This window comes from Rhinopithecus roxellana, chromosome 9, assembly GCF_007565055.1.
Source record: "Rhinopithecus roxellana isolate Shanxi Qingling chromosome 9, ASM756505v1, whole genome shotgun sequence".
NCBI lineage: Eukaryota > Metazoa > Chordata > Mammalia > Primates > Cercopithecidae > Rhinopithecus > Rhinopithecus roxellana.
In genome coordinates, this window is record NC_044557.1 from 82,654,835 (window position 1) to 82,669,518 (window position 14,684).

Sequence of the window (14,684 nt, forward strand, 5' to 3'; positions counted from 1 at the left end):
GCCCAGATTTAAAAAAAAAAAAAAAAAAAAGTGTATCCTAGGAAAGAGACAGGACATGTACAGAAATGAAGGAATGAATGAATGAACGCATGCATGCATGCAAAGCCACAGGCCCAACAAGTTTACAGTCTCCCTTCATAAAAGTCAAAGCCATGGGGGAGAGAGGAAAGTGCCACACAAAGTTCGATAAAATTTAAACACTTCTACTGCTAACATGAATTACAGGCTTACAGAAAATGTGAAGTTGGGAAAACTCCTGGGAAAGTAGGTACCCCCGCTCATGAGAAAAGCAAAAAAAAAGCAGCACTCTTGGTGGAAGGTTTCTGGACTTTGGGTACATCACAGCCTCTCCGGGTCTCTAGACACCCTCAGAAACACCCTCCAGTACCCATGCCTGAAGTGCAGTTACTAAACTTGGATCAAACCCCGACTCTTAACAGGAGACACGCCGCCCTGCAGGTTTCCTAAGCAAGAGGGGAGATACTGTCACCTACTTGGCTTGGGAAGGTGCTCCAGGCTTTTCGGTTTGCCCGAGGAGCTCCAACTCTCTGTCCCGGGCCTCTAGCTGCACACCTGAGCCGGATTTGCTCAGTTCCAGGCTAAAAAGAGGGAAGAGGACTGAGGGCTCATCCGCCCCCACCCCATGCCCCAACTTCACACCTGGACCAAGGCCGGTAGGGCCCAAGGCTGACTCCCAAAGACACGCCAGCCCAGACACTTACTTCTCATACTCGGTGTTGTCTCTGTCACAGCGAGAATCCTTGTGCTTTTGCCAGTCTTTGCCATGCTTGCAGGTGGTGAGGAGCACAACGTCCTCCCCGTTATGGACGTGATATAAGGCATTCCTGGTGTCTGACCCTATCCCTGTCAGGTACCTCTTCCCCTTGAATACCAGCATGTACTTCCTGAGAGGAGGGATGGTGTTGAACTTCAAAAACCCCCTCTCCCCTCCTGTCCTGGGATGATCCTTAGAAAATAGGGGAATAGAAACATCAAAGTTGGGTCGGAAGTTTTCAGTACTGATGCTGGCTTTGGCCAGCATCGCCTGGCCGATGTCAAACCCCACGTCCTCGGTGTAGTCAGGCCAAGTGCCGGAATATAAATTAAAAATTAAATGATTCCTACCATTGTTCCACAAGTGGAGACTCTGCACTTTGGATCTCAAATTGTGCACATACTGAGGTGACAACTGGTCTCTGTCTAAAGTATCCAGACTCAGGACAAAGAGGCACGCCTGGCTGGGGTCCGAGGTGTAGAACCTGGAGCCCTCGATGGCCGCTAGAATGTTTTGGTAACTTTCGGCGATTTTCTCCCCTTTTTGCTGCGGGTATACGTAGACTTTGAAGCCGTTTTTCTTGCAAAGGGTGAAATCGAAGCAGGACTCCATGCGGCACTTCTTGCCTTTGTAGATGCTGGAGTTGGCATCTCGCTTCTGCCGGGGGGAAATGTGCACGCTAGAATCCTCGTTTTCCAATTGATCCCAAGGAACGAAGGGGCGCAGAGCGTCCGGGAAACGGGGCCAGAAATGATCCGGACTGGGGTGGTGCAAGCCATTCCGACCGCTGTGCTCTTCTCTCCGGCTGTGGCTCCTCGATGCCCTAAACTGCAAGCCTCCGAAATAAAACAAAAGGGCGAGACAAGAGCCAGCTGAGAGCAGGATGAAATAGCGTTTTTTGGCCTGCATGTGTCCTGCCTGGGTCAAGAGGATTGTAAATAAACACAAGAATCACCCAAGTTTCCCAATCAACACTTTCAGCTCCAGTCCGCCATCTTCCCGCCTGTAAAGACTTCAAACTCTCCGCTCCCACCTTCTCTGGATGCCTTTCCCCAAGCCGTGGACTGATCCAGCGCATGTGGGCGATTTCTTTAACTTTCTCCCCTTCGGTCTTTCATCTTTGGGTTGCACAATGCACGGGAGAGAGCGGGGCTGAATATCTCGCACCCAGGGCGGGCGAGCAGCGGACTGTAATTTTCTTGCATGCAACAAGACAGAGGAAAAGAAAGAGAGAGGGGAGAAAAAAAAAAGCTCCCGATACCCAATCAATGGCAAGACGAAGTGACTGCCTTGCCTCTCGGATTCCTCTCGGCAGCGTGGAAAATGAGCCCCGGGAAGGCAACTTCAACTCATCCACCACTCTCCGTGCAGAGCACTCCGGTTCCAACAAGTCAGCCGATCCCGGGTTCAGCCGGCTAGTGCATCTTGCAGCTGGGGCGCCGTAACCTCACAAATCCCTGCATCTCTCTTTATTCCCTTCTGCAGCGGCTCCAAGACTCTGGCGGTGTTTACTCCTGCGCTCGCGGGGCCGGCCCCCGGGACGCGCGGCGGCCCGGCTGGAGGCGGCGGTGGCGGCGGCGCTGGGTGGCGGCGGCGGCGCGTCCTCCCCGCGGGCAGTGCCGGCCCAGAGCGGCGCTTCGCAGGCCCCCGCGCGACCGCTGCCGACCGCCGCGTTCGGTCGCCGAATGTTACCCGGTTCTGAATGTTACACTTACACATTCCATTCCCGACACGACAGCGCTGACCTCATCCATCCACGCAGCCCGCGCTGCCATTGGCCGAGCGTCACGTCCGGGGGGGGCGGTGCTTCCGCTGCGCCCATTCATAACCCCCGGCCGCGGGCCGAGGCGCCGGCGCGGCGTTGGGGCAGCTGGGGGCGCAGAGATAGGGAGTTGCCAGGTTGCGTGCGGCCGGCGGGCTGCCGGGCAGGTGGAGCGCGGGGCGGCCCGGTGCGAGCCCCACGGCCCCTCGGCGCGCCCAGGCCTGGATCTCGGCCTGCACCGTGCCGGGGACCAGAGGCGCCTGCGGAAACGCGGCGGCTGGGGAAGGAGGCACTGGCAGGGGCCCCTTGTCGCGCGGCCCCGGGCGCCCTGGAGAATCCGGTCTTCTGGGCTGCCTGCCGGAACGCCTAGAGAAAGATGCTTTGAAAGAGGGAAGCATGGAGGAAAGGAAGACTTCATAGAAAGCGACAGCCGATCCGAAAGCTGCCTCTCCCAGCACTCCTTCCACAATCCGAGATCCAATATTTCAATTTTCTGCTAAGCATTAAAACAGTATCCCGTTACTCCTCCCCTACATAGCACATCTTTTTTTAAAACCAAGGAAACACCCCAAACCCCAACAATAAAGAGGAATTATTACAATCAAGAGGAATTGTTGCAATTCTTCATGCCTGCCTCTGTGTGCTAAGAGTATAAGACAGCTATTCTGAATCCTCATTATCTACTTAGGCAGCCTTGCCTGAACCCCCTCTGTCTATTATGAAGAAGGCTTCCAAGAGATCTGATCACAGAGAAAAAAAAAAATTTCTAATGGCTGCAGAGAAACCAGTTAATTTAAGCTTGCCCCAGCCCTCAAAGTGATGTTACTCTCGCGGTGGTGGTGGTGGTGGTTTTCAAGATACCTCTTAAGGACATATGACTGGTAGAACTGTCAACTGTCCTAGCTATAGAAGGGAAACTTGCAAGAGGAAAACGACCTTATTTACAATTAGTGCCAAACAGTTGGTCCTTCCCTCATTGAGCTCCCACTCCTTCGCCCAAGCTCCTGCCACCCCCAATGGAAGAACTTCACTGGATAACTCAGGTAACCGACTAGCAGTCCCACTAAAGATCCTCCAGGTCCACAAAGATGTACTAGGCTTGCAAACAGTATCTCTGGTCAAAGTAAAACTCCCTGGCCTCAAATCCTGAACACTGCTTTACAAAGAACACCTCCCACCCTCTGGCCTAGCTAAAGTCTCAGGGCTCAGGCAAGCTGGACAGTTGCCTAGGGCAGCCGGCTGTTTAGTGATTGTTTATTATGGGAGTGACTGAGAGCTAGGAGCAGACACTTCCCGGCTTCCCTCAGGCTGCAAAAACCCCAGCGGGGTGTGGATGAAGGGCAGGGTTATAACAAGGCAGTGTGAAATGATACAGTGTGGAAAGTTTCAGACTTCTGTTGTTTCAGATTTGTTTTAATAAAGCGGGGAAGGGGCATGGGTGGGACATTAGTGTACATTCCTGAAGCCTCTCCCTATTTCTGACCTGCCAAAGATGAGACAGCTTTTCCAGATTTGACTTGTACCCCCTGCACAGTGTAGAGAGGCCTGGGACAGGAATGAGGATTCAGTCATCTTCCAAATACAGTGATAATGATGCAGATAAAGGCAGTGATTGAAACCACATGTGAGCCAAAGCTCCCCCCAGCCCAAGTTGCTAGGAACAACAGTTCAAGGCAGGAGGCCGCCTCTTCTGATCAGGGTGCAGATTATCTCAGCCCTGTGAAGTGGGGCTGTGGGACTGGAGGCTGTCTCTCTCTCTCTCTCTCTCTCTCTCTCTCTCTCTCTCTCTCTCGCTCTCTCTCTCTCTTTCTCTTTCTCTCTCTCTCCATATATATGTATATATTATATATGTATATATTATATATATATATATATTTTGTTTTTTTTTTTTTTAAACGGAGTCTCACCCTGTCGCCCAGGCTGGAGTGCAGTGGCAGGATCTCGGCTCACTAGAACCCCCGCCTCCCGGGTTCAAGTGATTCACCTCCCTCAGCCTCCGGAGTAGCTGGGATTACAGGCATGCACCACCAGCCCTGGCTAATTTTTTGTATTTTTGGTAGATATGGGGTTTTGCCGTATTGGCCAGGCTGGTCTCGAATTCCTGACCTCAAGTGATCTGCCTGCCTTTGCCTCCCAAAGTGCTGGGATTACAGCGTGAGCCACCTCGGCAGGCCCCTCTATATCTTACCAGTTGTTTTGCATGACCTTAGGGGGAGTTAGCTACCCTCCTTGCTTTTTTGTGTTCTGTTTATGTTTTGGCATGTGCTTCCTGCCTTTCTTGTCTAATTATGGCTAATTTCCTTATCCCAGGCCCCAGTATTACCCATCTCTACCTGTACATTCCAAAATATTGCATACTATGAGAAAAACTTTGGTACTGACAATTAGAGAAAACTTGTATTCAGACCCCAAATCTGCCATTTACTAGTGCCTTGGGCAAGTGGCTTATTTTCAGTGGACCTCCAGTTTCTCATCTGAAAAGTCAGGATAATAATATCTTTCTTGCCAGCATTATTTTATTTTATTTTATTTTGTTTATTTATTTTTTTAGCAGAGTCTTGTTCTGTCACCCAGGCTGGAAGGTGCAGCAGTGTGGTCTCAGCTTACTACAACCTCCACCTCCCGGGTTCAAGTGATTCTCCTGCCTCAGCCTCCCAAATTGCCGGGATTACAGGCAACCGCCACTACGCACGGTTAATTTTTGTATTTTTAGTAGAGACAGGGTTTTGCCATGTTGGCCATGGCTGGTCTCGAACTCCTGACCTCAACTGATCTGTCCGCCTCAACCTCCCCAAGTGCTAGGATTACAGGTGTGAGCCGCCACGCCTGGCCTCAATTTGTAAACTGTAAATTGCTGTACATGTGTAATACCGTTAGCCTAAGTTCCACTTTTCAAAATCCAGCTGGAATCTTAAAAGTAGCCCCTGCAATGGCATCATCATTTTGTCTCCTCTGTTTTATTTTTTCCTAACCCCTATTAGCTGAAATCTCCTCTATTTCTTTGCTTGTTAACTGTGTCTTCACGGTAAAGAAGCTCCTGAGAGGAGGAGCACTGTTTGTCCTACTCACTCCTTTATCCCAAATGCCAAGGGCAGTACCTGGCACTTAGGTGGAGCTCAATCACTGATTCAAATGAATGAATGACTTACTAAAATTCAGCTTCACCACAGCACTTGTACAAACTTGAAAAGAAAGAGCTCATAAGTACAGGCAACAAAAGCAAAAGTAAACAAGTGGAATACATCAAACTAACAATCTTCTGCACAGTCAGTAAAGGAAACAATCAACAAATGAAAAGGCAGCCAACAGAAGGAAAGGAAATATTTGCAAACCAAACATCTGATGTGAGGTTAATATCCTAAATATACAAAGAACTCACACAACCTAATAGCAAATAAATAAATAAATAAATAAATTTTAAAATGGGCAAAGGACCTAAATAGACATTTTTCAAAAAAGACATTCAAATGGCCAATGGATATATGAAAAGGTGTTCATCATCGTTAATTATCAGGGAAACAGAAATTAAAACCACCGTGAGATACTACCTCACACCTGTTAGAATAGCTATTATCAGAAAGACAAAAGATAACAAGTGTTTGGGGCAATATGAAGAAAAGAGAACCCTTGCACAGTGTTGGTGGGATTGTAAATTCATGTGGCCATTGTAGAAAATGATAGGGAAATTCTTAAAAAATTAAAAGTACAATTACCATATCATCCAGCAATCTTACTTCTGGGTATATATCCAAAGGAAATGAAATCAACATGTTAAAGAGATGTCTGCACTCCCATGTTCACTACAGTGTTATTCACAACAATCAATACATGGCAACAACCTAAATGTCTGTTGACTGATGAATGAACAAAGAAAATGTGATACATATATGCAATGGAATATTATTCAGCCATAAGAAGCAGGAAATCCTACCAGCTGAGACAACAGGGATGAACCTTATGCTGAGTGGAAGAAGCAAGATACCGAAAGACAAGTACTGCACTTCTGTGTGAATCTGATCTATATGTGGAACCTAAAAAAGTCAAACTCACAGAAGCAGAGAGTGTAATGGTGGTTGCCATGGTCTGGGAGTTTGGGACAATAGGGAGATGTTAGTCAAAGAATATAAACATTCAGTTATAAGATAAGTAAGTTCTGGGGATCTAACATACGGCATGGTGACTGTGGTTAATAATTCTGTACTGTATACTTGGAATTTGCTAAGACAGTAAATCTGAAGTACTCTCACCACACACACACACACACACACACACACACACACACACAGATAACTATGTGCCATGACAAATGGGTTAATTAGCTTGATAATAGTAATCATTTCACAAAGTATACATACATCAAATCATGTTGAACATCGTAAATGTATATAGAATTTTTATTTGTCAATCGTATCCCAATACATCTGTGGAAAAATCTTTTTTAAAGGCCCCTTGGTAGTCCTCAGAGCAAGACTCAGTCTGTGGTTTGAAGTGGAAATATTACTAACCAGGAGTATCTTCACAGAGGGCAACTTGGTCCATTGTAAATCCTTTAACAATGATGTGTTTCAAACCATGTAACTCCTCTGGTCAAAACCCTCAAGGGATCCCTGTCTCTCTCTCCACTAAGAGATGAAGCCCTTTCAATTACCTACAAGGTCCTGCAGGATTTTTCTTAACCGTCCCTCACCTCCGCTCACCACATCCTCTCACCCCATTTCCTGCCCATCTCTCTCTCCCTCCCTCCTGATCTACTCACTGTGCTCCAGCCAGGCTGGTGACCTTGTTATTTCTCATGCACGGCAAGCATGTCCCTGCCTCAGGGCCCCTGCACACACTTGTCTCCGCCAGTCTGCATCCCAATCCACCTAGCACGCTCCCTCACTTCCTTCAAGTCTCTCCTCAGACACCACCTTACTATTAAGGCCTTCTCTAACCACCCTAAATAAAAGAGCAGCACTCCTTCTTTTCCCCAATCCCCTCACCCTCCTTTATTTTTCTTGTTAGCATTAATCAGCACCTGACTGTCTATATATTGGCTTGTTCATCTATTACTGATCTGTTGCATCTAGAATGTGGGTTCCATGGGGCAAGGACTTGGTCTTTTTGTTCGGTGTTATAGCCTCAATAATAACAACAGTGTCCGTCACTAAATAAACACTTGTGGAACTAATTAATTAATCTGATCTTATTGTCTGTAGGACAAATAGAATATTCAAGGCTAGAGTTCTATCATTACACACACACACACACACACACACACACACACACACACACACAGGAAGCTAAAGGAGCATTCGAGCCTTGCTTCATTTCCTTTTCCAGGTGTACTTTTTCCCCAGGGCTGTCTAAAGACCTGAAAACAGTGTGGCACAAAAGGACCCAGAAAATGTAACCTTGAACAAGTCAATTCACTTCCCTAAGCTTTGGTTTCTCATTGGTAAAGTCAAGAGTAACTGTAATATAGCATGCTTAGCTCATTTGAGTTAGTGTAAGAATCAAATGAGAATAAAATCATAATAAGAAAAAAATTTTGCAATCCACAATGCACATGGCAGGGGCAAGATTTAATCATCACACTCCTGGACAAATGTGGACACAAGTACATGATGAGATCATGTTTGCAAGTCGACAGCATTAAATACGTGGAATATCGCCCATCAAACACACATTAGTTTCCAGATTCTTTGCAGACTCTGAAATGGTCATTGACTGTTATAAACCAACAGAAAAAGGGAAAACAGAAAAACAGCAATGGAAGCAAAGCAAAGGAGACTATTTTTCTTTTTAATGTAGAAAGCACTGCAGGAACATATGTTTATCAATGGTCTACAATTGTATTTGCTATAGAAAAAAATAATTTATTGGCTCTAAAATATGAAAACGAGTTGAAGTATTGGAATTAGTAAATGTTTAAATTCCCAAAAATGTAACCCTAGGTCAACTGGCAAGGCAATCCAATCTTCATAAACATATACAAAATTTGTATTTGATGTGGGCACATTGTAAGGTTTTGGTAATGTCTGATGGGACCTCTAGCAGTAATCATTTCCAGCTTCTAGAAAGAACAGGAAACTATGATGGGTTTATACTGATAGGATATAGAAGGTAGGAAAAGACAATCAGGTCAAGAAAAGTTCAGGCATTGTGGAATAGTAATGATGAATCTAGAGATTCCCAGCCAGAAAACAGGAGCCTAGTTTCTAGTTCCTGCTCTTCTAGGGACCTGAGGAAACCCGTAACACTGTTTCTGAATGCTAGGACATGAGAGTTTCATAAAAAAAAAAAAAAAAAAAAAAAAAAAAAATGCAGGCTAAGATGTGGTGATATCTTTCCAGCTGAAATAGTCAAGGATGCCCTGTGTAGATCAAGTGGGTCCAGGAGGGGAAGAGCTTGGGAAAGAGGAAGACGGAACTCCACTGAGAAGGAAGCAAACAAGTGGAAGGAAAACAAGTAGAAGTAGGAGGCCCCACCAGGCTTCCCAAGATAGCCAAGCAGGAAGCTAACCAGGAGCAAAAAAGGGAAATTCACCCCTGTATGTGTCAAATCCTGCGCCAGGTGCTTTACCGGTATTATCTCTTTGATCCTTGCAAGGTTCCTAAGACACAGGTACTCTCCTTATCAGTTGTCACAAATGAGGAAACTGAAACTCAATCCTAGGAGGGGGCTCTTGGCAATTCATTCACATAGTCCTTGAACAAATATTCATTGAGCAGATTACCGGGGGTATCTGTCTAGAGTCTTTTGTCACTTACAAAACACTTTCAGAAGAATTTTTGCTTGAATATCACCGGAACTCTGTGAAGCAGGAAAATAACATTATCCATGTTTTACAAAAAATTAAGAATCTGGTTCGGATTTTTTTCTTCTTCTTCTTCTTCCCAAGATGGAGTCTTGCTCTATCGCCCAGGCTGGAGTGCAGCAGCACAGTCTCAGCTCACTGAAACGTCCATCTCCCAGGTTCAAGCGATTCTTCTGCCTCAGCCTCCTGAGTAGCTGTGACGACAGGTACATGCCACCATGCCCGGCTAATTTTTGTATTTTTAGTAGAGATGGGGTTTCACCACGTTGGCCAGGCTGGTCTCATCCTGACCTCGTGATCTGCCCACCTCGGCCGCCCAAAGTGCTGGGATTACAGGTGTGAACCACCGTGCCTGGCCTGGTTCAGGGTTTCTAGCCTGGGCACTGTTGATATTTTGCTCCACATAACTCTCTGTTGGAAGAGGCTGTCCTGTGCATTGTGGGATCCACATCCCTTGCCTCTACCCACTAGGTGCCCAACAGCACTCCCACCTGTGTCACAAGTTGGGATGCCAAAAATGTCTCCAGACACTGTCAAATGTCTGGAAGCAAAATGACCTCCAGTTGAGACCCACTACTCTAGTTGAATAACTTACTAAAGGTCAACTGATTTTAACATGGAGAATTTGGAATTTGACCCTCATTTTCTGGCTTTGTGCCAGGGCTCTGCCACAAGACTGCAGCTTCCTTTAGAGAATCTAAATTTATCTCCTTTCTTCAAGGCAAGTTGATCAGAAAAATCTCATAGACATCAATTTGAGACAGTTTTATTGAGAACCTACTATGTGCCTGTGTTCTAGGAACTCAGGGCACACGGTGTAAAAGACAAACAAGGTGTCTACTCTCCTTCTAATTGGGGAAATAGATAATAAAATAATAAGTATGCCAGGCCGGGTGGCTGTAATTCCAGAACTTTGGGAGACTCAGGCAGGCAGATCACTTGAGGTCAAGAGTTTGAGACCAGCCTGGCCAACATAGTGAAACCCCATCTCTACTAAAAATACAAAAATTAACCAGGCACGGTGGCGTCCGGTTGCATTGGAGGCTGTAGTGATTTGAAATCATGCCACTGCACTCCAGCCTGGGTGACAGAAGGAGACTACATCTCAAAAACAAAATAATAAGTAAATACATTAGCAAGATCATTTCAGATAGTTCTATGGAGAAATTAAAAGGATAATGGCATAGATTGGGATGAGGAAGAGTAAGGAGGCTCACTTTAAACAGGATGGTCAATGAAGGTCTCTAACATTTCAGCAGCTGCCATAAGACTGATGCGGAAAGAGCCTTGGGAAGAGTGTACCAGGCCCAGGATCTGGTCAGTGCAAAGATCTTAAGGCAGAAAGGAGTTTGAAGAATTAGAACAGTGTTTTTCAAACTTTAGCATGTAACTAATCACCTGATGGACTGGTTAAAACACAGACTGCCAAATCCCACCCCTAGAATTTCTGATTCAGTAGACCTGGTGTGGCCCAAGAATTTGCATTTCTAACAACTTCTCAGGCAAGGCTGATGCTGTAGATCCAGGGACCATTGTTTGATACCCACTGAGTTAAAGCATCAGCAAATAAAGTAATTGTGTCTGGAGTATAATGAGTGCAGGAACAAGGGGCAAGAGATGAGATCAGAGAAGCTGCAGGAACTTTGGCATGCCCTGGCACCACAGGCCAGGTGATGTGTTGGATTTTATTTTAGGAGTGGGAAGGCCTTGGAGGATTTCAAGGAGGGGAATGATATGATCTGATTGCAATTTTCAACAGCTCGCCCCTAGCTGTTGCTAGGGCAGGGAGTCAAGTTTATTTATCTAGTACATATTTTCAAAAGTCTTTATTTCTAATAAATTCCATCTACATTCCTGTATAATGTTATGATAAGCACTATTGCAAACCTGGATAGCAAGTCACAAGGAGAAGGAAAACTTCAAATCTTATTTTTATAATACCGACACCATGACAACCAGAGTCAAGATAATTAGCCCTTGTCACTGGACAATTAGCCAGTGATTGCTCATTAGCAAGACAGCATGTTTAGTATTTATCGAAACTGCATTTAAGCTGAGACTTTTGTCTCTAATGTTAATTCTGATGTTTGATATACTGACATGCTATTCTAATGCATATTTGGCTGTGCTTTTCATGTGTGTTTGACAACTTGGAATGAGCTACTTTTTCCAGTGATAGGACAGCCTCTTGTGGGTGTTTTCTGAGGGACAAATGGTGACAAGAAATTACCCTTCTCTAAGTCAGGATGCCGTCATAGGATTCTCATAAAAGTTTTACTGACCCCTAGTGGAAGATACAGAAGCTCTACCCTGCTTGCTTATCTTGTTACCTTCTGTTTTCTCTAAAGATTTTCCTAAAGAATGTGTGTGCCACACAGCCCCTGTCTTGTAGGGACTCACACTCCAGGAGGAGAAACAGACATGGAAAGAAACAATCACCATAAAACTGGCTCTGTGCTGTAATTTACAAGGGAAGGAAGTGGCTACATTTGTGCGGGTCCTTATTAACATTTGTAGATCCATTTATAGATGGAGTCACTGGAAGAAAATGAGGAATGAAAATGTCAACTATTGAAGGTGATGAAATCAGGAAGTCACCCACAACTCATATACATTTTTCCCGTTGGATTTTTAACACTTATTATTATGCAATTGTCTGCCAACAGTGCCTTTATTTCTTTTTTCTTCTTTTTAAACTTCTGATACCTCACAGAATGAAGCATCTCTTACTTGATGTCAACTGAATATTTTTTATCATTTGGCACTTCTATGCAACTATGGTACAATAATTATTGGTGCTTACAATGATAATCATGAGACCCTGGAAGGTCTTAAAGTACCTGCCAACTCACTCAAGTGAGGTTAAATCACGTCCAGTCCTACTTCAGTGAGTTAAGTGCATTTTATGATAGTCTAAATCATTTATAGTTGGTGATCTGTGTATAGTATATGGGCTAACTTGTTATTAGCACACGAATAAGATGGACCATAGAGCTAGTTATCCAAATGATCCCTGGATGCTCCAAGGTTGTTTCTTTGGTTGAATTTCCTCTATTTCTCTGAATCCTGGTTTCTTGAGATGTTTAGAACAAGTTTCCAGGTCATTTTCACCATGCTGGTAGCCTTTCTAAATAGGTAAAAGTGTATACATATATCTACAAAAGTCTGCATGGCTGGGATCTCTGGTCTATGTAAGCCATTATTCTGAAAACTTGCAGTCTATACAAACTAAGCTATTCCTCCGATTATACACTCTGCATGACATTAGGCCAGCCCCAGAATACTAACCTCCCAGCTATTCTAAGTCAACTTCTGCCACTTCAGACACTTGCATTCTTCATTTCCCAGCCACTGATCACATTGTAAAAGTGCAGGCGACTCAGGAACTGTAAAGAGAAAGGTATAAAGAAGACTAAATATATTTTGACATATTTATATGTAAATTTCATCATAGGCCTTGTCTCTTTGAAAATCTGAATATTTAAACTTCACTAAAGCAGACTAGAAATATACATTCTGCCTTTAAGTAAGCCCTGAGAAAGGAATTGTCCTTAGAAGCATAATTCATCTTTCTCTAATTGTTCTCTCCTACTGAGGATTTTAGCCTATGATAGCCTACTCTGGCTGCTGGCCCAATAATTCCTCATGACACGGGGAAAATGCAGACTTTAGTCCTGTTTAAGACTGGATAAGCCTGGTTCCTTTCTTGTTCATTTTGGCCTGTGGAGACTTGTTGCTAATGGGAACTGTCCATCAAAGACTGCTCTAGGCTCAACACGGACAGTTCCCACTGCTTTGTAAAGCTTCCCCTTCCCCCGCTTCTTGACCCTCTCCACATCTACCACCGACCAACTCCTCTCCCTACGCTCTGATCTGACCTGTCACTGCCCCTTTCCCCACTTTGACTAGTCTGATCTTGGAATTCCTTGCAACAAGAACTGTCAATTGCTGTAAATTACATGCTACCTTGACAAGGAGAATGCTAATCTTTGAAGGGTTTAGGAAGAGACTACCAAACTTGTTTTGTAGGTGAGAACAAGCTCCCTAGTCAATTGGAGGAGATGTGACTTTCTACTGCACTATGGACTCCCTTTCTCCCAAACAACATGGGACCCCTGGGCAGGGGAAGGGGCCACAATGAATAAACTACCACTTGCTTGACCACAGCCCACTTCCTCTGCTCATGGATGAGATCTCCTGCCTGCAGCCTTGAAAAACCTTTCAGGAATTTCCCAATCTGGTCTGGTGTTATAGTGTCAGAGAGTTGTTCAACTGTGTCCATTTTAATTTGTGCAGAATATTTACTTAATGAACTGCATTTCTTTGGAGGCAGGAGAGAATAGTGGTTAAACACAACAGTATTGGAGTCTGACTCCCTACATTCAGTTGTGGCTCTATGCCACACTGGCTCTGACTTTAGGCAAGTTACTTAAGAGCTCTAAGCCTCAGTTTCTTCATTTGCCCCTACCCGAAAAAGAATAATGATTACTACTTCAGATGCATATGAGATAATACATATAAAACATTTAACACCTTGCCCGCATCCTGGAGGAGGTACTCAGTAAATGTGGGTGTTTTTTTTAATTTAATTTTTTTTTTTTTTTTTTTTTGAGATGGAATCTCACTTTGTCACCCAGGCTGGAGTGCAGTGGCACGATCTCAGTTCACTACAACCTCCGCCTCCTGGGTTCAAGCAATTCTCCTCCCTCAGCCTCCTGAGTAGCTGAAATGACAGGCTCCTGTCACCATGCCGAGATAATTTTTGTATTTTTAGTAGAGGCAGCGTTTCACCATGTGGCCAGGCTGGTCTCAAACTCCTGATCTCAAGTAATCCACCTGCCTAGGCCTCTCAATGTGCTGGGATTACAGGCGTGAGCCATCGTGCCTGGCCAGTAAATGTTAACTATTATGATGTCCTCTCACTCTCCCATCCCTTCCCAAATCTCTGGCAGACCTTTAAAGTGACTGGGTTTCACATACTGGTTTTTCAGCAGTTACATCTTCCAGAATTTGAATTAATATCTGTCATAATTAAGACAGACATTTCAGCAAATCATGCTGAAGTGCTGCAGTGGCTGTGAAAGGACATGTTCATTCATCCATTTACCCATTCAGTAACAAATATTTATTGAATACCTACTGTGTCCCCTGGTGTGCATCATGGTGCGTGAAAGACCAAGTCTTAGTCCTTAGAGACTATGAAATCTACCCAGGGAGACAATGGTGAACAGAGAAATGAACAAGTAAGTAAGTGCTAAATGCTAGTACTGCTCAGGAAATGAAACGGGCTTTGAAATGGAGATACTATTTAAACACAGTAAACAGGAAGACTTATCTGAGGAGGCATT

At 44.8% G+C, this 14,684-nt stretch overlaps 1 protein-coding gene across 1 annotated transcript in view; it reads right to left on the bottom strand.

Moving 5' to 3' along the window:
• The window catches only part of EXT1 (exostosin glycosyltransferase 1), a 268,350-nt gene extending 265,892 nt beyond the window's left edge, over positions 1-2,458 (bottom strand). The window contains exon 1 of the mRNA XM_010359031.2: positions 723-2,458. Coding sequence (XP_010357333.1) covers positions 723-1,684 — 962 coding nt within the window. The 5' untranslated portion in view covers positions 1,685-2,458. The remainder of the gene's footprint in view (positions 1-722) is intronic.
• Positions 2,459-14,684: the final 12,226 nt, after the last annotated feature.